Source organism: Microcaecilia unicolor, chromosome 1 (genome assembly GCF_901765095.1).
Source record: "Microcaecilia unicolor chromosome 1, aMicUni1.1, whole genome shotgun sequence".
NCBI lineage: Eukaryota > Metazoa > Chordata > Amphibia > Gymnophiona > Siphonopidae > Microcaecilia > Microcaecilia unicolor.
In genome coordinates, this window is record NC_044031.1 from 762,371,659 (window position 1) to 762,394,949 (window position 23,291).

A 23,291-nucleotide genomic window follows, 5' to 3' on the forward strand; every position below is an offset into this window, starting at 1 on the left:
GTCTTGTTAGTTTATCCTAGTCCAGTCTGTTCTGATTCCTGCCTGTGCCAGCCCGGGTGATTTGTCTGCCAAAGCTCCGGCTTTGGTCCAAGGGTTCACCATTCCTGACAGTTGTGTGACAGTGGATTCTCTGATGCCATGTGAGACCTTCTTTCCACTTTTACCACACTCAGGACATGTAAATGTGGTGGGAAGCGGGGCTAGTGCGGGGCAGACTTATACGGTCTGTGCCAGAGCCAGTGGTGGGAGGCGGGACTGGAGGTTGGGAGGCAGGGATAGTGCTGGGCAGACTTATACGGTCTGTGCCAGAGCCGGTGGTTGGGAGGCGGGGCTGGTGGTTGGGAAGCGGGGCTAGTGCTGGGCAGACTTATACGGTCTGTGCCCTGAAGAGCACAGGTACAAATCAAAGTAGGGTATACACAAAAGTAGCACACATGAGTTGTCTTGTTGGGCAGACTGGATGGACCGTGCAGGTCTTTTTCTGCCGTCATCTACTATGTTACTATGTTACTCCTGTGTGTATTCTCTGGTGCATTGTGAGGTTTACCTTTTGACCAAAGCTTTTACCAGACTCTATACATGCAAATGGTTTCTCTCCCGTGTGGACTTTCTGATGCACTTTGAGATTTACATTACATCCAAAGCTTTTACCACACTTAGAAAACGTGAATGGTTTCACTTGATTGTGGATTTTCTTGTGTATTTTTTTACGTTTTGCATGTGGGTGTATTTGTTTGAAAATGGACCAAAAAATAAAACATCTAAATCACAAAACATTTTTCCAAACAGCATTTTCAAACGGAAAAGAGAGACTTTTTTTTGTAGAAAATGACCTTTCCTGTTCTGATTTTGGATGTTTTACAAAAAACGTCCAAATTCAGACTTAGATGTCATATCCAGAAATGCCCCTTGTGCATTTGACTTGCCCAAAGTCACAGAAGCAACAGTGGGAACTGAACTTATGTTGCCAGGATCAAAGCCCGCTGCACTAACCATTAAGCCGCTCCTCCTCTGTTTTGCACGTCTTGCGTTTGGACATCTTTTGTTCGAAAATGGACCAAAAAAAAGGACGTCCACATCACAAAACGTCCATAGCATTTTCGAATCACAAATTCTGATTTAGGCGTTCTATCGAAAATGCCCCTCCAAGTCACCTAAAATTTGTACTCAAACAAGAGTCCAGTGGAATAGACCTGAGTCGCAGGGGCTGACTGGGCTGTGGAAAGGCGATGACTGATTTTGGCCTTCAGTGACTGCTTGTTGTTGGGCTGCAAATCAAGGTCAGGTATACACATAAAGTATCACATACAATGAGTTTATCTTATTTGGATTTTTGCTCACACCTTTTTCAGTAGTAGCTCAAGGCAGTGGCGTTCCTGGGGGGGGGTGGGTGCGGTCTGCCTCGGGTGCACGCCACCGGGGGGGTGCCGCGCGCGCCTGTCCTCCGTTGTTCCATACTTCTTCTCTGCCCCAGAACAGGTTACTTCCTGTTCCAGGGCAGAGAAGAAGCATGGAACAATGGAGGACAGGTGTGAGCGGCACCCCCCGGCGGCATGCACCCAGCAGGGGGGTTCCTTCGCGGGGGTGTCCTTTCGCCGGGGGGGGGTCCACGCTGCATCAGGGGGAGGGGGCGGGGCACATCGGCAATCTGCCCTGGGTGCCAGCCCCCTCCAGGAACGCCACTGGCTCAAGGTGAGTTACATTCAGGTACACTGGATATTTCTCTGTCCCAGGAGGGCTCACAATCTAAGTTTGTACCTGAGGCAATGGAGGGTTAAGTGACTTAGCCAAGATCACAAGGAGCAGCAGTGGGATTTGAACCGGCCACCTCTGGATTGAAAGAGCGGTGCTCTAACCACTAGGCCACTCATCCAGGCAGACTGGATGGACCACACAGGTCTTTATCTGCTGTTATCTACTAAGTTACTATGTAGTGAGAGATGGTAAGACAGTGCCTGCAACCAAGGAAGAAGGAGAGGTAAGGGCAAAGAAAACAAAAACATAAAGGAAAAACAAACAATAAAAAAAAACCTAGAAAACAAATCAACTAAAAATCATCTAAGCAAATAAAAAAGGAGCAACAAGGTGAAAATAAATTTCCTTAGCTCCTAAAAAGATGTAGTTAGGTGCATACATATCAGCCAGATAAAGATATTTTCTGATTCAAATGAATTACTCTTTACCAGATTGATGAAGGCTGGATGTCTTCAAGGGGGTGAGAGACAGAGTGCTTTGGGTCTTCAAATAAACTTTGCCATCAAACACCTTAACTTCATACACTTGGTTCTGTTGGGCCAATAATTAAAAGCAAATGTAAATACCACAGAGACTCTTTAATGAGCAATATAATTTTATACTTCAGTACATCATGAATACAACTATTTCACACCGTTGCAGCCTGGAGACAAGCAGTACATTTCAGGGTCTGTTTGGGCCCGTCAGATCTATCCAGTGTATTATCACAACACACTCCTGAATTTAAGTATCAGTTTATTTAATGAAATGGCCCAGCCACAGCAAGTGAGAACAACTGCAAAGTGAGACACATAGGAACATAAGCGTTACCACACTGGGACAGACCAAAGGTCCATCAAGCTCAGCATCCTGTTTCCAACAGTGGCCAATCCAGGCTACAACTACCTGGCAAGATCCCAAAACATACAATACATTTTATGCTGCTTATCCTAAAAATAAGCAGTGGATTTTCCTCAAGTCCATCTTAATAATGGCTTATGGACATTTCTTTTAGGAAGTTAGCCAAACCTTTTCTAAACCCCGCTAAGCTAACTGCTTTTACTTCATTCTCTGGCAACGAATTCCAAAGTTTAATTACATAATTACATGTTGAGTGAAGAAATATTTTCTCCGATTAGTTTTAAAATTACTACATTGTAGCTTCACTGAGTGCCCCCTAGTCCTAGTATTTTTGGAAAGAGTAAAAAAGCGATTCACGCCTACTCGTTCCACTCCACTCATTATTTTGTAGACCTGTATCATATCTCCCCTCCAATTTTGATGGACGATTCATCCCCCTTTGGTCTTACGGAGTGGATCTTGAGAGGTCCTGGTTGAGAAAGAATGGCTAATTGGATGTGGTTATTACTACCTTATCGTAAGGTCAGAAGCGCTCAACTTTATTTATTTATTACATTTGTATTCCACATTTTCTCGCATAGCAGTAGGCTCAATGTGGCTTACGGGTTCTGGAGAGGAGAGTACCAACTCCGGGAATATATACAGAGTGGAAAATAGAGTAACAGTAGGTGCAAGGAAGCTGATAAGGTTCCGGAAAAGAGAACACAACTCTGGGACGAATATATAGTAGCCTATAGAGAGAAGTAATCCCAATGAGGCTGATAAGTCTCCGGGGATGGGGCTACAGCTTCTAGTGTACTTTGGCCGCCTATGACAGAGTTTGGTGAGTTTTTGCGGCGTGGTGCTCAGAGAGGGCTGTTTCCCATCTTCAGGCCTCCTTGCCTCACATATTGACCTTCCTGCAGTCTGTTGAAAGGTCTGGCTTACAGCTCCCTCCTGGTGCAAGTGGCATTCTTGGCCTGTTTTCGAGGCTGACTGCCGCATTCTTTGCTGACTGCACATCCAGATGTGGGTATGAAAAGGGGGCTTAGAAAACCTAATTTTGTAAAGTACCTAATGTAGTCCCTCTTGAGATGTTAAAACGTTATTTACATGAAGTTTTGAATATACCTGATCAGAATATACCACCATTTTCTCAGGTTTATTATATCCCAGAGAAGGACCTGAATCCGTTGACTAATCAGCCTATAGATGTTTCTCTTTTGCTTGAATCTTCCGACACTGAATTGGCAACAGCCGCCGCTCTTGTGGCGACAGTTGCATTATTGCCCGACAAGGACTGGATCTTCCGTCTGTTTTTTCGAAATAAAGCAAAGCCTTTTTTAGGTTTTAATATATTACTTTTTCCTGATGTCTCTAAGGAGACTAGGCGACGGAGGAAGCAATTTTTGCTCCTTAAGCCTGAAGTTTTGCACATGGGGGGGTATTTTTTTTTAAGGTACCCCTGTAAGTGCATAATAAGGCTTGAGGGGAAAAAGTATGTGTTTACAGACCCTGCCCATGTCTCAGCACTTGTAACTTCAGTGAAATTGGAAAAGCGTAAATGAAAATATGTTAACTCAACTTAACAGAGAATGCTAAATCCTTTTTATTTTGCCTTGTTTTCTTTTTTCTCCCCATGCTCCGAACTCTTGGATCTCAATTTATGGACTCGAGTGTCATTTTTCCTAGTGAAATTTCTTTTAATTTCTTCTGATATTATAACTATTATATGTTGTTTCCTAATTGATGGACGCTTTCCAAACAAGATGTTTCTTGTATAATTTGTTTAAATGAATAAATAAAAAAAAAAAAAAAAAGAAAACCTCATTTTGAAATAGAGGTCTTAAGTATCTTTTTTTCTATCCACGGGGATAATAGCATAGTTATGCAGTACTTCCAGGGCAGTCCAGATGAATGGATTTGTGCTCTCCTACCAGTAGATGGAGACTGAGAACCACTGGCGAGGAGAATTTGACTTAATCTTGCATGGGCCTATCTTGGAAAAGAGAAGGCTGAGGGACTGTGTAGAACGGACAAAAGTGAATTGATTTTTCACTCGTTCAAAAAGTGCAAAGATAGGGGACACTCGATGAAATTACGTGGGAATACTTTTAAAATAAATAGGAGGAAATATTTCATAGAATAGTTACTCTGGAACTCGCTGCCGGAGGATGTGGTAACAGCAGTTAGCATATCTAGATTTAAAAAAAGGTTTGGACAAGTTCCTGGAGGAAAAGTCCATAGTCTGTTATTGAGATGGACTTGAGGGAAGCTACTGCTTGCCCCGGAATTGGTAGCATGGCATGTTGCTGCTAACTGGGTTTCTGCCAGGTACTTGTCTCCTGGACTGGTCACTGCTGGAAGTAGGATACTGGACTAGATGGACCACTGGTCTGACCCAGTATGGCTATTCTTATTTTCCTAATACTACCTAACATTCTATTTGCTTTTTTAACTCCCACTGCACATTGAACAGAGGGTTTCAACGTATCAACAACAACACCTAGATCTCTTTCCTGGTCGGTGACTCCTAATGTGGAAACTTGCATTACATAGCTGTAATTCGGGTTCCTCGTTCCCACATGCATCGCTTTGCACTTGCTCACATTAAATGTCATCTGCCATTTAGACGCCCAGTCTCCCAGTCTTGTAAGGTCCTCTTGTAATTTTTCACAATCGTCTTGCGATTTAACAATTTTGAATAACTTTGTGTTGTCAGCAAATTTAATTACCTCACTAGTTACGCCCATCTCTAGATTGTTTATAAATATGTTAAAAAGCAACAGTCCCAGCACAGACCCCTGGGGAACCCCACTCACTACCCTTCTCCATTGAGAATACTGACCATTTAACCCTACTCTCTGTTTTCTATCTTTTAACCAGTTTTTAATCCACAATAGGACACTACCTCCTATCCCATGACTCTCCAATTTCCTCTGGAGTCTTTCATGAGGTACTTTGTCAAATGTGTTTTGAAAATCCAGATACACAATAGCGACCGGCTCACCGTTATCCACGTTTGTTCACCCCTTCAAAGGAATGTAATATATTGGTGAGGCACGATTTCCCTTCATTAAATCCATGTTGGCTTTGTCTCATTAATCCAGTCTTCTGAATATGCTCTGTAATTTTGTTCTTTATAATAGTCTCTACCATTTTGCCAGGCACCGACATCAGGCTCACTGGTCTATAATTTCCCGGATCACCTCTGTAACCCTTTTTTAAAAAACTGGCATTACATTGGCCACCCTCCAATCTTCTGGTACCATGCTTGATTTCAAAGATAAATGGTGTTAAAGGGGCGATCAAGGAGGACAAAGCCGTAGCGGAGAAATTAAATGAAAAGATATAGTAGAATTGGAAAAGGTACAGCGAAGGGCGACGAAAATGATAGTGGGGATGGGACGACTTTCCTATGAAGAGAGGCTGAGAAGGCTAGGGCTTTTCAGCTTGGAGAAGAGACGGCTGAGGGGAGATATGATAGAAGTGTATAAAATAATGAGTGGAATGGATCGGGTGGATGTGAAGCGACTGTTCACGCTATCCAAAAATACTAGGACTAGAGGGCATGAGTTGAAGCTACAGTGTGGTAAATTTAAAACGAATCGGAGAAAATTTTTCTTCACCCAACGTGTAATTAGACTCTGGAATTCGTTGCCGGAGAACGTGGTACGGGCGGTTAGCTTGACGGAGTTTAAAAAGGGGTTAGATAGATTCCTAAAGGACAAGTCCATAGACCGCTATTAAATGGACTTGGAAAAATTCCGCATTTTTAGGTATAACTTGTCTGGAATGTTTTTACGTTTGGGGAGCGTGCCAGGTGCCCTTGACCTGGATTGGCCACTGTCGGTGACAGGATGCTGGGCTAGATGGACCTTTGGTCTTTCCCAGTATGGCACTACTTATGTACTTATGTACTTATAAATTACATATTACTAACGACAGTTTTGCAAGTTCATTTTTCAAATTAGTTTTCACGACTTTATTACCAGGTTAAGTGGTATCTCAGGCTGGAGCAAGGGCTTCCCAAACCTGTCCTGGGGTCTCCACAGTCAGTCAGGTTTTCAAGATATCTATAATGAATAATTAACTACCACAAACGTGACTGCTAACAATTCCAACAATTAAATCACTTTATTCATATACTGCATAAATTTTCCTAAGTTTCTTTTCTTTCTTATGTTAATGGCTGATGCAGGGGCGTATCTGGACTCCGGCGGTAGGGGGGGCCAGAGCCAGAGGGAGGGGGCACATTTTAGCCCCCCCCCCCCGCCGCCGCCGCCGAGCCCCCACCGCCACCAATGACTCTCTCTACCCCCCTCCCGCAGCCAACCCTCCCCCGCTGCCGTTCTTACTTTTGCTGGCGGGGGACCCCAACCCCCCGCCAGCCGAGGTCTGCTTCCACCTGCCGCTGCCGTAAAAACTTCTTCTTTAGCCGGCGGGGGACCCCAAACCCCCGCCAGCCGCCCCGCGGTGTTTGAAATTCATCTTCGGCCTCCGTGGCCGTGCTGCTGTGATAGGCGCTGTTGAAATCCACTTCGGAGTCTGACGTCGCAGCACGTACAACGTACAACGACGTCAGACTCCGAAGTGGATTTCAACAGCGCCTATCACAGCAGCACGGCCACGGAGGCCGAAGATGAATTTCAAACACCGCGGGGCGGCTGGCGGGGGTTTGGGGTCCCCCGCCAGCAAAAGTAAGAACGGCAGCGGGGGAGGGTTGATGGCGGTAGGGGGGTCCAGGGCAAAATCTGCGGGGGCCCAGGCCCCTGAGGCCCCACGCAGATACGCCCCTGGGCTGATGTACTTATTATCACCTGTTTTCATTCATTCCTGTTTCTTTTACACTCTTTTAAAACTACAATCTCTCTTTTTAACAGATCACCTGGATAATGACAGCAATAATAATCCTTACACAGTAAATGTAAACATCACTGCTTAGCTTTCCTCTTGCAAGTCTACATATAATGCAATGTCCTCTGACCGCTGTATTAATTATATCAATTATATCAATTGCTAAGAAGCGCTACTGAATGAATGAAAAGAATGAATGAAAATAGGTGATTATAAGTACATCAGCCATTAACGTACGAAAGAAAAGAAACTTAGGAAAATTTATGCAGTATATGAATAAAGTGATTTAATTGTTGGAATTGTTAGCAGTCATGTTTGTGGTCGTTAATAATAAGTGGTGTCTGGAATAGAATTAACTGATCTCATAGCAGAATAAGATATAATGAATATATATGAGATAAATCTGCAAGAACTGGAGATCCAGCATATGCAAATCGATTTCACGCATATTCAGTGTGGATGGCCTGAAAACCTGACTGGTTCTGAGGACCCCAGGACCAGTTTGCTAGCCCTGAGCTAGAGTCTGAGGTGCACTACTAACACAGCAGCCAATCCTAGCACCCGTTCAATCTTCACTGAACACCTAACAGTGATGTCACAGTCCGTGGAAACTTTGTCATGTGGACAAATATCACTCGGGAGACTGGCAAGGCACAGTAAAAAGCTTCACTATTTTACAAATTCTTTAGGTACACATCAGTTTATTATAAAAGTCACGCTCACTGTTACCTGTAAACCCGATGAAGACGATCCGTCTATCAAACTGAACTCAAAGTCATGCCAAGGACAGCTTAGGACTAGGTTCCCTTTGCCCAGGTCTTCGATGTCACCCAGCTCAAGAGGCCCGCCTACTCACAAAGACAGAGAAAAGATATCTCAGTCACCAGGGGGGGTAGATGCACTAAAAACATTGTTAAAGCCCTTCCCTTACCGATTCCTTAGCGAATCGGTAAGCAACGGGAATGCATCAAGGAAATCACATGCAAATGAGCTGGTCGGTGCTAGCTCATTTGCATGGGATTTCCTTCCAAGCCAGTCAGCCAGCTGAGGATGCGCAGAGCAGCCAAGCGTTATGCTGGCTGCCCTGCGCATGCCAAGGACGTCCTTCACTGAAAGAAAAAAAAAAGTCGTCCCCATAATCGGGAGGGAGTTCAAAGGGCTACGAGGAGGCTCCCGATGCTGCTGGCAGCTATCGGCGGCTTCTGCTCCGGCTGCCTTGCTCCTTTCTGTCTGCCCCGGGGTGTTAGCAGCACGTCCGATGCCCCTCCTCCAGGTCTCTCTCAGTCAATTACAGCGCGTTTAGCTGGTGTCAGCTAAACGCGCTGTGATTGGCTGAGAGAGACCTGAAGGAGGGGCATAATCGAAAGAGTTTTTTGATTTGGACGTCCTCGAACGTCCCGATTCTCTCCGGCGGTGGTCATTACAGGCACTAGAAGGCCACCCATCATTAAAAAAATCTGGGGGAAAAACGTCCAAGTGCTCGTCAGGGATGTCCTTTTTTTTGTTTTAGTGAAGGACGTCCATGTTAGGCACTTTAGAAGGATGGCCCTGACGAGCACTTGGACGTGGCTAGGCAAAGGTTTCCAGCTGGTTGTTTTTTTTTTTTGAGTGAAGGACGTCCATAAAGGACGTCCCTGACGAGCACTTGGACGTTTTTTTTTCCCAATTTTTTTTTTGGTTAAATTTATAGAAGTTTTTAGAGGTGAATAAATCCCGCGCAGCCCCAACGAGAGGTACAGACCTCCCGTTAGATTTTCCACGGTTAGGCAATCGGAAAACGGTAGTGCATCTCATTACAATACGATCTCTTCACATTATAATACTAACTTGCTCACCTGCATTCCGTTTTCGTTAGCTGCTACCGTGATAGGACAATGTAATGGCTCGTTAAGTTTAGTGCATCTGGCCCCAAGTCCTTTGCGAAGCAAACAAGACACCCACCTGCAATACCTCCTGGCTGACTCACTCTTTAATGAAAGCTCCCAGAAATGTCAGCATGTGCCTAGTTTTAAAGACAAACTTGCTTTTCCATACAGAAGGCCAGTAATACTGTAGGGATTCCATCTCTGCTCCAGGTTAACTGTGTGTCAGACTCAATGTATCTAAATCAGAACAGAGCAAGTGGCGCCTTACAAACAGATTTATTGAGGCATATAGGCTTTTAATGACATCTGATAAATTGGATTCTAGGTCTCCAGGAGCATACACCGCAATAAATCTGTTGACCTATAGGGTGTGATCTGCCTCTGTGTTGCTTTTCGTTCTACCCCTCTGGAGGGTCTCTGTCCCTAACACCATGAGCTGTCTAAGTGCTGAAGTACCTGGAATGTTTTCCGTTATGTTTGGTCTTTCTACATTCCTAGGACTGTGTATCAGAAATCAGTTATCTAGCGTACCTTCATGAGGACAGGCAGAATCCATTGCATAGAATCTATCCCCTTCAGGGTGGATCAGAACTATGTCTTCCCCAGATTCGGAATACAGTCTGTAGAAAAGGAAAAAAACACACACTCAGTATTTGCATTACTGGGCAGGTTTCTGACCTGGAATCCCAGCTCAGTTGAACTAGGAGCCACTGGGATCCTGCTGTCATTCAGCCCTTCATTCACACTCTCCCACTGTAATCTGCTCAGTGCTGGGCCACCAGGGTCTTTCTGGCATCCTGCAATCATGGGTACTTAATTGGAGTTGCACACTGTAGCTTTGTAGATGGCTAAGTAACTTGTTGGCACTGAATGTGTGGAAGAATGAGTTATTATGGGTGGGAATGACTTCTTTGCAGGGGGGCGGACCGAGACTACTCTAGGCCCCCTTGGCATGCTGCCTCCCTCCCACCGTGTTGCCGCTCCCCCCCCCCCCCCATCTTGAAGGGCCCTGGTAGTCTAGTGGCTGTGGCTTCTCTGGGGGCAGGAAATAAAATCCCCACTTTCCTGCCCACCCGCTACCTCTACTCTGCCTCTCGTGAGACTACCGCTGGAGTCTCAGCAGCCATTTTGTAAGCACAGCGGTGCAACCAGGGACAATAGCGGCAGCAGCCACTAGACCACCAGGGCCCTGTAGGGCTGTGGCCCCCTAGAGCCTCTGGGCCCTCAGGCACTGCCCGGTTGCCCGCCTCTGCTTCTCTGTTATACATTGTGGTAAGACTCATTTGGTTGAAGAAACAAAAAGGGGAAAAACAACCACTGCACAAAGCAAAAGCAGCACAAAAACAGCAAAAGGTAATAACAAAAGTCCCCAAACAATGCAAAAAAAAAAAAAAAAAAAAAAAAAAACAACAATTAACAGATTTAACAAATAAAACATCCAAATTTACACATTAACTCCCGGATTCTAAATAGCGCAGCTAGAGATCTAAGAATAAATTAACAAACTTAACAAGCTAATGAGTGCTGATAACAGCACTTAACAAGTAATAACGAGACACTAATTGGCACTAATTAGAATTTAGGCACACAACTTGCTAAGCGTATTCTGTAACGATGTGCGCCAAACTTCTATCGCGCGCAGGCAAAAAGGGGAGTGGTTATGGGCGAGGAAATGGGTGTTTCATGGGTGTTCTGAAATTTACGCAACTAGTTATAGAATATGGCCCAGTGCGCCTAAATCTACGCACTTAGATTTACACCATGTTTTTGTTGGTGTAAATGGTGCGCAAGGATTTAGGCGCTGAAATATCAACTAAGCGTATTCTGTAACTGGCGTCTAAATCTGGGTACCGATTATGTATGCAACTCCTCCTCTCTACGATTCCCAAATGTGTCTGTAACACATGTATCTCATTCTACCATAACTAGACTTTGAGCCTGTAAAAACGGGCTATTATAGGAAGGGGGGGTTGAAAGGCCCGCCCCCACCGCCGAGTTTGCCGCTGCCCCTCCCCCTCCGAGTTCGCGCCCCCCCACCGAGCCGTCACCACCCAACTTCCACCCGGCTGGGCCCTCACTCCGCTATTGAAACAGCGAGGGTCCGGGAACGCAGCACTGAGCTCTGCTGAGCTGCCGACGTCGGCCTTCGTTCTTCTTCTCTGCCTGTCCCGCCCTCGTGTGACCTAACGTCGTCGAGGGCGGGACAGAGGCAGAGAAGAAGAAGGAAGGGCGATGTCGGCAGCTCAGCAGAGCTCAGTGCTGCGTTCCCGGACCCTCGCTGTTTCAATAGTGGAGCGAGGGCCCGACCGGGTAGAAGGTGGGTGGCGGCGGCGACTCTGGTGGGGGGAGCGTTAGACGGCGGTGTCCCTCCCTCAGCAATGCGCAGTACAGACCCTCTGTGTTCCGCCCCCCCCCCCGTCATCACGTATTGACGTGGGGGCGGGGCAGAGGTCTCTACTGCGCATTTGCGAGTGAGTACGGTCACTCGCCGTTTATATGTTTGATACCACTTTGCATTTGTTCTTTACCGGCTTGGCGTACGCCTACGGTATTATGTAAGCCACACTGAACCTGCAAATACGTGGGAAAATGTGGGATACAAATGTAACAAATAAATAAATTGCAGAAACATTTTTTTCTATTGGCAGAGGCTCTGTTGGCAAGGAATGGGAGGGAGGGGAGGGTGAAGAGAGGGGTAATAAGGGAGGGGGAGGGAAAATAAGTATGGGACATTAGAGTGGGGGAGGAGATGTTGCAACGGAGTCAGAGGGGATGGTTACAGGAGTGGTATTGCTAGTTTATGGTGGTTCTGTTTCTAAACGATTTCGAACAGTGTAATTTGGTTGTTAATACCGTTAATTGTCATGCTATTTGGTGGAAAATAAAATATTCATTGAAACATAAAAGAAAGGTGCACGTGAGGTCAGAGAGATGGTTACATATTATCTCAGTTAGGCTAGGCATACAAACTACTGGACAGAAGAGAGCATATATGAAAAAAAAATATATATATATTCTAGTTTAAAATGCCCGTTTCTTGAGGGAAGGAAACGGGCGCTAGCAAGGCCACCCCCCTCCTCCACGTTTCGGCCCCCTGTACCGCCCTTCCGCAACCCTGTCGACCCCCCCCTTCTCGGCAAAAAACGTCCCCCGCCACCGTGCAGTACCTGTGCTGACGGGGGGCCCCAACCCCCGTCAGCCGAAGTCCTGTGCTGTCCTTCGCAGCGTTGCTTCTTCAATGTTCTTCTGTTGAAGTTCCTCTGCGTGCGAAGGACAGCACAGGACTTCGGCTGACAGGGGTTGGGGTCCCCCGCCAGCACAGGTACTGGACGGCGGCGGGGGACGGTTTTCACCGAGAAGCATTGCAGAAGGGCGGTACAGGGGGCCGTAACACGGGGGGGGGGGGGGGGGGTTGAAATCGGAGGGAGGGTGGAGTGTTGAACTGGGTGGGAGGTGCGTGAGGGGATACAGGGTGTTCATGGTCGTAGGGTGGGGGGGTGGGTTGGTTATGTGGCGAGGGGGGGGGGGTCAGTGTTGCCTCGCTCCCTGCCACTTGCTCTGAAGTGGCAGGTAGCAGAGCACTGACAGCTGATTCCCAGGCAGGGGGAGGAGTAGGGAAACACGCACTCCTCCCCTTGCTTTGGAATCAGCTGTCACTGACCTCAGTGCATGCCTGCCTAGCAGACCACCTCCGAGGGAGGCACGGTCCCAGGCACATTAGAACGTTGGCGGTGAGAATTATTATATAGGATATGAAAAAAGTTTATACATACCAATACCAGACAATTATACAATGGTTTAATCCTGTGTACTGAGAATAAATAACTGCACTATATATTTATAATTATTTATGTTTTTTAATTTTTTTATAGACTCCTGAGGCAGGTCTTATGGACTAAACACGGCTCATGTTGAGAAGGAAGAGCGGGACTTGGGGATGATTGTGTCTGACGACCTTAAAGCTTTCCAACAGGTAGAAAAAGCGATGGCCAAAGCCAGAAGGATGCTTGGGTGCATAAAGAGAGACCAGCAGGAAAAAGGAGGTGATAGTGCCCTTGTACAAGTCTCTGGTGAGGCCTCATTTGGAGTACTGCATGCAGTTCTGGAGACCGCACCTACGGAAAGATATAAACAGGATGGAGTCGGTCCAGAGGGCGGCTACAAAATCAGTAAGCGGTCTTGAACGCAAAAATTATAGGGACAGGCTTATGAACCTCAACATGTATAAGCTGGAAGAGAGGAGGGAGAGAGGAGACATGATAGAGACGTTTACTACTACTACTACTATTACTACTATTTAGCACTTCTATAGCGCTACAAGGCGTACGCAGCGCTGTACAAACATAGAAGAAAGACAGTCCCTGCTCAAAGAGCTTACAATCTAATAGACAAGAAATAAAATAAGCAAATCAAATCAATTAATGTGAACGGGAAGGAAGAGAGGAGGGTAGGTGGAGGCGAGTGGTTACGAGTCAAAAGCAATGTTAAAGAGGTGGGCTTTCAGTCTAGATTTAAAGGTGGCCAAGGATGGGGCAAGACGTAGGGGCTCAGGAAGTTTATTCCAGGTGTAGGGTGCAGCGAGACAGAAGTTTGAACAGGATACGAAAACGGATAGGGTGCCAGTGAAGCGACTTGAGGAAGAGAGCCTTTTTCAAATGGAGAGCTCTGGAACGAGGGGGCATATGACAAAGTTAAGAGGGAATAGGCTTAGGAGTAACCTAAGGTAAAATTATGTATCATACCTGATAATTTTCTTTCCATTAATCATAGCTGATCAATCCATAGACTGGTGGGTTGTGTCCATCTACCAGCAGGTGGAGATAGAGAGCAAACTTTTGCCTCCCTATATGTGGTCATGTGCTGCTGGAAACTCCTCAGTATGTCGATATCAAAGCTCCATCCGCAGGACTCAGCACTTCGAGAATTACACCCACGAAGGGACACTCTGCCCAGCTCACCACCGCCGAAACGGGGGAGGGGAATTAACCCAGCTCATCCCCACACAAGTGGGGGAGGGGAATCCGTCCAGCTCATCCCCGCGGAGCGGGGGAGGGACACCACACCCGCCGATGCGGGGGGATCTGGCTTATCCTGCAACCGCAACCGCGGGAGGAGCTGACTGACCCTAACACCGCCGAAGCGGGAGGGGTACAAAGCTGCCCTACTGCCGCACGAAGCGGGAGGGAGCGCCGACAGAATTTAAGTCTCAATCCAGCCCCGTAAAACGGAGGGGAGAGGAATGCAGCAGCTCACTGTAACACAAATTCGTCTCAACTCTTGAACAATCCATTGAAAAACTTGAACACGAAGTCCTCCTGAACAGGAACTGAAGACTAAACTTGAACCTGAAATGCAACCAGAATAAAAACAGTACAGATATCTGGGAGGGGCTATGGATTGATCAGCTATGATTAATGGAAAGAAAATTATCAGGTATGATACATAATTTTACCTTCCATATCATCATGCTGATCAATCCATAGACTGGTGGGATGTACCGAAGCAGTACTCACCCAGGGCGGGACATAGAAATCCCTGACCGCAACACTGAAGCTCCAAACCGGGCCTCCGCCCGAGCAGCCACAGTCAAGCGGTAATGCCTGGAGAAGGCATGGGCCGATGCCCAAGTTGCCGCCTTGCAAATCTCCTCCAAGGAGACGGACCCGGCCTCTGCCATCGAGGCCGCCTGAGCTCTAGTGGAGTGAGCCTTCAGCTGGATAGGCGGCACCTTCCCCGCGGCCACATAAGCCGCTGCAATGGCTTCCTTGACCCATCTTGCCACTGTAGGCTTAGCAGCCTGCAGACCCTTACGAGGACCTGCAAACAGGACAAACAGATGATCCGACTTCCGGAAATCATTGGTCACTTCCAAGTATCTGATGATGACTCGTCTCACATCCAGATATTTGAGAGCAGAGTATTCCTCTGGGTAGTCCTCCCTACGAAAGGAAGGGAGGCAGAGCTGCTGATTCACATGGAAGCGAGAAACAACCTTGGGCAGGAAGGAAGGCACTGTGCGAATAGACACTCCTGCCTCAGTGAACTGCAGAAAGGGCTCTCGACATGAGAGTGCCTGGAGCTCGGAAACTCTTCTGGCTGAAGTGATAGCCACTAAAAAGACTGCTTTCAACGTCAGGTCTTTCAGAGATGCCCTTGACAAGGGTTCAAAAGGCGGCTTCTGCAAGGCTCTTAGCACCAGGTTGAGATTCCACGCAGGCACCACTGAGTGCAGAGGAGGGCGCAGGTGATTAACTCCCTTGAGAAAGCGCACCACATCTGGCTGCGAAGCCAGGGAAGCACCCTTCAGGCGGCCCCTGAAGCAAGCCAGAGCCGCTACCTGGACTTTAAGGGAACTGAGCGACAGGCCCTTCTCCAGACCTTCTTGCAGGAACGCCAACACTGAAGAAATTGGAGCAGTGAAGGGAGAAAGTGAGCCTGCTTCACACCATGCTTACGCCAAACTCTGGCATAAGCAGTAGAAGTAGAGCGCTTCCTCGCTCTTAGCATAGTGGCGATGACCTTGTCTAAGAAGCCCTTCTTTCTCAGACGCTGCCGCTCAATAGCCAGGCCGTAAGACCAAAGGGGGAGGGATCCTCCATCACCACGGGACCCTGATGCAACAGGCCCTGCTCTACTGGCAGCCGCAGAGGATCGTCCACTGAGAGCCTGATCAAGTCCGCATACCAGGGACGTCTGGGCCAGCCCGGACCCACCAGGATTATCCGGCCCGGATGCTTTGCCACCTGGTCTGGCACCCTGCCCAACATGGGCCAGGGCAGGAACACATAGAGAAGCTCCTGTGTCGGCCACTGTTGGAGAAGAGCATCTACTCCCAGGGATCGAGGGTCCCGTCCTCTGCTGAAAAAGCGCGGCACTTGGCAATTGGCCGATGACGCCATCAGATCTAGGTTCGGCTGGCCCCAGCGCTTCGTGATGTCCAAGAACGCCTGAGCAGATAGCTGCCACTCTCCGGGATCCAAGGTATGGCGACTGAGAAAGTCCGCCTTGACATTCATGACTCCGGCAATGTGGGCCGCTGACAGCTGTTCCAGGTTCGCTTCCGCCCACTGGCATAGATTCATGGCCTCCTTGGCTAGAGGGGCGCTCTTGGTACCTCCCTGGCGGTTGACATAGGCCACAGCCGTGGCATTGTCCGACAGGACCCGTACTGGCTTCAACGCCAGTACCGGGAGGAACTCCAAAAGCGCCAACTGAATGGCTCTGAGTTCCAGGAGGTTGATAGACCACTTTGCCTCTGCAGGAGACCAGAGCCCCTGCGCTGTCCTTCCCAAGCAGTGGGCTCCCCAGCCCGTCAAAGAGGCGTCCGTCGTGACGACAATCCACTCCGGGGTCACAAGAGGCATCCCTGCAGACAACTTGTCTGTCTGCAGCCACCAGCCCAGCGCCTTGCGCACTGCTGGGTCCAAGGGAAGGCGCACAGCATAATCCTCCGACACCGGAGTCCAGCGCTGCAGCAGAGTGTTGTAGTGGTCTCATATGAGCCCTGGCCCAGGGCACTACTTCCATCGTGGCCGTCATAGAGCCCAACAGCTGCACATAGTCCCAAGCCCGGAGCGGAGAGGCTACTAGGAACTGGTCCACCTGAGCCTGAAGTTTGACAATCCGATTGTCCGGCAGGAACACTCTGCCTAATTGGGTGTCGAATCGAACTCCCAGATACTCCAGGGACTGAGTCAGGCGCAGCTGGCTTTTCTCCCAGTTGATGATCCACCCCAGGGAGCTCAAAAGAGCAATCACCCGGTCCACAGCTTTGCCGCACTCTGCATAAGAGGGGGCTCGGATCAACCAGTCGTCCAGATAAGGATGGACTTGTACTCCTTCCTTTCTCAGGAAGGCCGCGATGACCACCATTACTTTGGAGAAGGTCCGCGGAGCAGTAGCCAACCCGAACGGGAGGGCTCTGAACTGGAAGTGTCGGCCCAGGACTGCAAAACGCAGAAAGCGTTGATGAGGAGGCCAGATGGGAATATGCAAGTACGCTTCCTTGATGTCCAAGGATGCCAGGAACTCCCCTGCCTTCACTGCCGCTATAACAGAGCGGAGGGTCTCCATGCGAAAGTGCCGAACTTTCAAGGCCCGATTGACCCCTTTGAGGTCGAGGATAGGCCGTACAGAACCTCCTTTCTTTGGTACCACAAAGTAAATGGAGTAACGTCCCTTGCCAAGCTGAATTTCTGGCACCGGAACGACCGCACCCAGGCGGATCAGATTGTCCAAGGTCTGCTGCACTGCCACAGCTTTGACCGGAGACTTGCAGGGAGAGAGTACAAATCCGTCTCTTAAGGGTCGGCAGAACTCTAGCTTGTAGCCGTCTCTGATGACTTCCAGCACCCAAGCGTCTGAAGTTACCCTGGTCCACTCGCCCAGAAACGAGGACAGGCGTCCTCCAATTTGCACTGGGCCATGGACCAGGACCCCGTCATTGGGTACGAGACCCTGGGGGAGGACCGGAGGGCGCACCTCCGGGACGGCGGTCTCTGCGAAAGGAATGCTGCTTGGGGGAGAAGTTCCTCTTGAAGGAAGAGGGGGCAGAGGAGCCCGACTTGCCCGGGCGGTACCGACGGGCTTCCTGAAACCGTCCTCTGGAGATACCGGGGTGAGCACTGGCCCGAGCCCTGACCTCTGGTAACCTCTTGCCCTTAGACGTGCCGAGATCGGTCACAATTTTGTCCAGCTCGACCCCAAAGAGCAGCTTGCCTTTAAAAGGCAACTTAGCCAGGCGGGACTTAGAGGCGTGGTCCGCAGACCAATGTTTCAGCCAAAGCCACCGCTGCGCAGAGACTGTCTGAGCCATACCTTTAGCCGAGGCTCTCAAGACATCATACAGCAAGTCTGCCAAATAAGCCAAGCCTGATTCCAGGGCCAGCCAATCAGCCCTCAAGGAAGGATCCGAGGGGGAAGCCCGCTGCACAATCGTCAGGCACGCCCTGGCCACGTAGGAGCCACAAACTGAGGCCTGCAAACTTAAGGCAGCCGCCTCGAAGGACGACTTTAAGGTCGCCTCCTCTTCTGTCTTGGGCGTCCTTTAGGGCCGTGCCACCTTCCACCGGCAACGCCGTTTTCTTAGTCACCGCAGTGAATAAAGAATTCACGGTAGGCCAAAGAAAGGCCTCACGTTCACTTTCAGGCAAAGGATAGAGGCGGGACATAGCCCTAGCCACTTTGAGGCTCGCTTCCGGGACATCCCATTGAGCCGAAATTAAGGTGTGCATGGCATCATGCACGTGGAAGGTTCTAGGCGGGCGCTTCGTCCCCAGCATAATGGCGGAGCCAACAGGGGCTGAGGGAGAGACGTCCTCCGGAGAGGAAATCTTTAAAATGCTCATGGCCTGCATTAACAGGTTGGGCAAATCCTCTGAGCGAAAGATCCGTGCTGCAGAGGGGTCATCCGCTCCATCCGAGCGGGAATCCGTCTCCTCCAAGGAATCCCCAAAGGACCGCTGGGAGAACTCAGATACGCTGCCCTCATCTACATCAGAGGAGACAAAGTCCTCTAAGGCCTGGGAATCCACCCGAGGGCGTTTACTTCCGGAGGCCTCAACCCCTTTATCGGACAAGGGAGTAGGGGCAGCGTTTTGCATAAGGAAGGCCTGATGCAACAGCAAAATAAACTCGGGGGAGAAACCCCCCAGACTGTGCACTTCAGCAGCCTGGGCCACAGCCCTAGACGCACCCTCAACCGGCGCTCGCAAGAGCGGGGGAGAAACATGCTGCGCATCCAAGATGGCGTCCGGCGCGACACTCCGTGAAAGAGCCACGTGGGAAGAACGGCGCTTAACTTTAGCCGCTTTTTTGCCGTCGCCCAAATCAAGGGCGGCCATGGCATTAACGTCTCCCAGCTCAAGGGCGGTCCAAGAAGAAGCCGTCCGAGCAGAGTGGCCGGCCAAGATGGCGGAGGCGAGCAGCGGGGGATTGGCGTTTATGGCGGGAAAAACCGCCGCACCGGAGGAAGAACCGGGACACTGACCAGCCTCCAAACTGACACCCAACAAGGGCGAATCAGACTTTAAGACCCCCGCATTCCCGCTAGAAGCGCACACGCGGTCCGGGGAGCGATTCTTCGCACCCTCGCCCTCCGACGCCATAGGCCACGTGGAGATCGATCGGGGAACCCCCTGCTCGCTATAAAAAGGTAAAGATTACCTGCTTCTCGCTCCAAGCTGTAACGAACTGGTGTCCCAGTGAGTAGCTGCAATAAACGTTTAAATAAACGTCGAAATAAACGCCCTTAAGGACGTCCAAAATTTTCTTTTTTTTTTTTTTTTTAACGGAGCCAGCGGGAGGGGGGAGAAAAGGAGGGACCTGGCGCCACCAGGTTTGCACTTGCTCAAGAAGAGCCCTCAACCCCAGGTACTCAACAAAACCTAAAAATTAGGCTTGGAGACCTAGCCAGAGCTGCTGCTGTGTGTGACCACCACCTGCTGAGATAGAGAACATACTGAGGAGTTTCCGGAAGCACATGACCACATATAGGGAGGCAAAAGGATTGCTCTCTATCTCCACCTGCTGGTAGATGGACACAACCCACCAGTCTATGGATTGATCAGCATGATGATATGGAAGGAAGTATTATTTCACAGAAAGGGTGGTGGAGGCGTGGAATGGCCTCCCGGTGGAGGTGGTGGAGTCGAGGACTGTTCCAGAATTAAAAAAGGCATGGGATAAGCATGTGGGATTGTTTAGGAACAGGAAGAATTAGGGGTTACAGAGGATCTGCAGACTGGATGGGTTATATGGCCTTTATCTGCCCTCATGTTTCTATAAAATTCTGCACCACACCACTGTTTTGGGACTTATGTTGTTACCTTTGCTCTTTATGTGAGACTGATTTGGTGGCATCTGGTGTAATAGATAGTTTAGGAGTGTTATTGAACTTCCAGTTGATATTCAGGACCACAGGTTCTGCAAGCGGCAGTGATTACAGCAGTATCATCCTACTACAGATTTTTATTTGGCTTTTACAATCTACAGTTTAACCCTTTTTACTATGGGTTTCCAGTATACGTTTTATATCCTCTGCTGCTGACTCAGAATTAACAGGTTGTGAGGTCTGGACTTTGATGACTCTGATATTATGATCTTTGCACTGGCTGCCGTTTGTTTTCTGTGTATGATATATATGATCGATTGTTTGGCGTTTCTAGCACTTAATGCGTAGAGGCCCGGGTATTTGCAGGATGTTCTGGTGTCCAAGGACCAGGCTGTGCTTTGCAGTCAGCAGGAGTGGGCTTGTTGGTTAGGCTTTCAGCCTGGGAGGGTAGACTGTAGTCAATCTGGGAGACAGATCCCTCTCTCTCTGGCCACCCCAGTTAACCCTTTACCAGTTACTACTGGAATGACAGGAAACTATATGAGCTTTTCATGAGCAACTGAAAGTGCATTTGGAAGAGATCTTGGGGGGGGGGGGGGGGGGGGGGGTTAATAAGAATGGTGGTTAAGGTAGAAGGGTGTTTTGTTCTACTTTTCTTTGTTTCTTGTTCACTGCTTAAGTGACCTCTAGGCAGATGTATGGTTTAGAAGTCCATTTATACAGCGGTTAGCGTATCTGAGTTTAAAAAAGGTTTGGATAAATTCCTGGAGGAAAAGTCCATAGTCTGCTATTGAGACAGACATGGGAAGCAACTGCTTACCCCGGGATTGGAAGCTTGGAATGTTGATATTCTGAGACTCTACATGGAATCTTGTCACTCTTTAGGATTCCACATGGAATGCTGCTACTCTTTGAGATTCTGAATGGAATCTTGTCGCTCTTTAGGATTCCAGAATCTTGCTGTTCTTTGGGGTTCTACATGGAATGTTCCCACGATTTGGGTTTCTGCCAGGTACTTGTGACCTGGCTTGGTCACTGTTTGGAAATGGGATACTGGGCTAGATGGACCATTGGTCTGACCCAGTATGGCTACTGTTATGTTAGACAAATTCCTGTAGGAAAAGTCCATAGTCTGCTATTGAGACAGACATGGGGAAGCAACTGCTTGCCCCGGGATTGGTAGCATGGAATGTTGCTACTCTTTGGGGTTCTACATGGAATCTTGCTATTCTTGGGGATTCTAGAATCTTGTTACTCTTTAGGGTTCTGGAATGTTGCTCCTAATTGGGTTTCTGCCAGGTACTTGTGACCTGGCTTGGCCACTGTTCGGAAAACAGGATACTGGGCTAGATGGACCATTGGTCTGACCCAGTATGGCTACTCTTACATTCTTATACATAAATGTTTCCGTGATTATCACAACTCCCCAGCCCCAGCTAAACCCATGGCTTTAATCGGAGACCTTCTGCGTGGCAGTGCACAGCAGTCACTGAACTACAGGATTGGCCTTTATGGATTACTGTTAAATGACACATCCGCAGGGTTTCTATAGCAATTAAAACAATGGCTGAAAAGAAGGCTCTTGGTGTTATATTATTTATACTTTCAATAACCATGCTCACATAGTTTTAACTGTTTTTAAATCTCTTTATTGGATACAGTCAAAAGGATAATACAAACAGTATTAACATGCAGCGTTTTTTTCTTTCATGTTAAGCTAAGTTATCATGACATCAAACAAGCGTTAATTCAAAACAAAGGTTGCAGCAGAAAACAAACCCTGACTATATCCAGCAACAACTTCTTAATATAATGAGTTACTTCTAGTGAGCAAATCCATCAAATATTAAAATTACTAAGCACTTGTATCCCCTCTACACAACCCTGTCTTTTTTTTATTAAGGTTTTCAAAATACAACATAAAAGAATACACAAAAGCAAAAACACACCATGGCAATACCTAGTGGCAAAGCTCAAGCAGGGCTATGGGATGCCTGACAAAAAAAAGTCTAAGCGAGCCCAAGTCTTCAAGACCGACTTCACTCTATGTTTATGGGCAAGAAGTGCTTCGTATTTTCTGGCAGTCTGCACTCTTGTGGGCACCTCTGCTCATATTGCTGCGGCTGCTGTTCTCTCGCATTGTATTTTATTAGCTGCAGCTTGCATTCCCATTGGTACCTTTATTTTCGCACTTGATTTTTCTGGTAGTCCGCATTCTCATAGGTACAGTATTGTGCTGAGTTTCAATGGTATCTTTTCCCCTCACAGATTTTCTCGTGGATATCTTATGTGGGTTTTTGCCTAGCTTCTCCCATGTGTTGCTTGTTATTATGTGCTGGTTACTGTTACATACCTAACACTCTCTTTTTTGCAGCATTACTCCTATATAACTGAATTTGTACTTATACTCTCTTTCTATGAAAATACTTTCACTTAATGTACAAGGTTCGAATAATCCTATTAAACGTAAGAAGGTATTGTTGTACTTTCGGAGACTGCAGGCTGACATGAATAATGTCAGCCTGCAGTCTCCGAAAGTACAACAATACCTTCTTACGTTTAATAGGATTATTCGAACCTTGTACATTAAGTGAAAGTATTTTCATAGAAAGAGAGTTTCTTGAACTAGAATAAACTCATCTTAATCCAGCTGATGTAGTTGGATTCCAGGATCAGCTCTACTCTCTCGTTGCTGCGTCCTCTGCAGTGCATAAGAAGAACGGGGTGGCAACTGTAGTTCGTAAATCACTCCCATTTACCATTATAAAACAACCCTCTCTTTCTAATACTATTCTCCCCAGACAGCAGGCAGACCCTTGTTGAAAATCCTGCACTCAAGCTGAAGTAATGAGAAATCCATAATTTACTTATCTGTTCAGAAGCAGGCTATGCTCTCGGTGTGGCAAAGTAGCCCAATAAAATTCACAATGAAGTGAAAATGTTGCCCCTTTTGGGTGACAGGCCCTGGCCAGGGGCATATTTTCAAAGCACTTAGCCTTCCAAAGTTCCATAGGTTTCTATGGAACTTTGGAAGCCTAAGTGCTTCGAAAATGAGCCCCTGCAGGCTGACCCACACTCTATGATTTCACCAGCAGTATATTAAATAACAATGAATGGTAGCGCATTCAAGGAGGGGAGGCAGAGGACCCCCTGCCGCTAGGGCT

General features: G+C 48.0%; 1 protein-coding gene across 1 annotated transcript in view; it reads right to left on the reverse strand.

Moving 5' to 3' along the window:
* LOC115460690 (uncharacterized protein HI_0077-like) overlaps positions 1 to 23,291 on the reverse strand; it is an 86,249-nt gene that overhangs the window by 47,475 nt on the left and 15,483 nt on the right. Inside the window, exons 2-4 of the mRNA XM_030190457.1 lie at positions 9,828 to 9,916; positions 8,161 to 8,279; positions 2,184 to 2,286 (exon numbers count right to left, since the gene is read on the reverse strand). Of these exons, the coding sequence (XP_030046317.1) occupies positions 2,184 to 2,286; positions 8,161 to 8,279; positions 9,828 to 9,916 (311 nt within the window). The remainder of the gene's footprint in view (positions 1 to 2,183; positions 2,287 to 8,160; positions 8,280 to 9,827; positions 9,917 to 23,291) is intronic.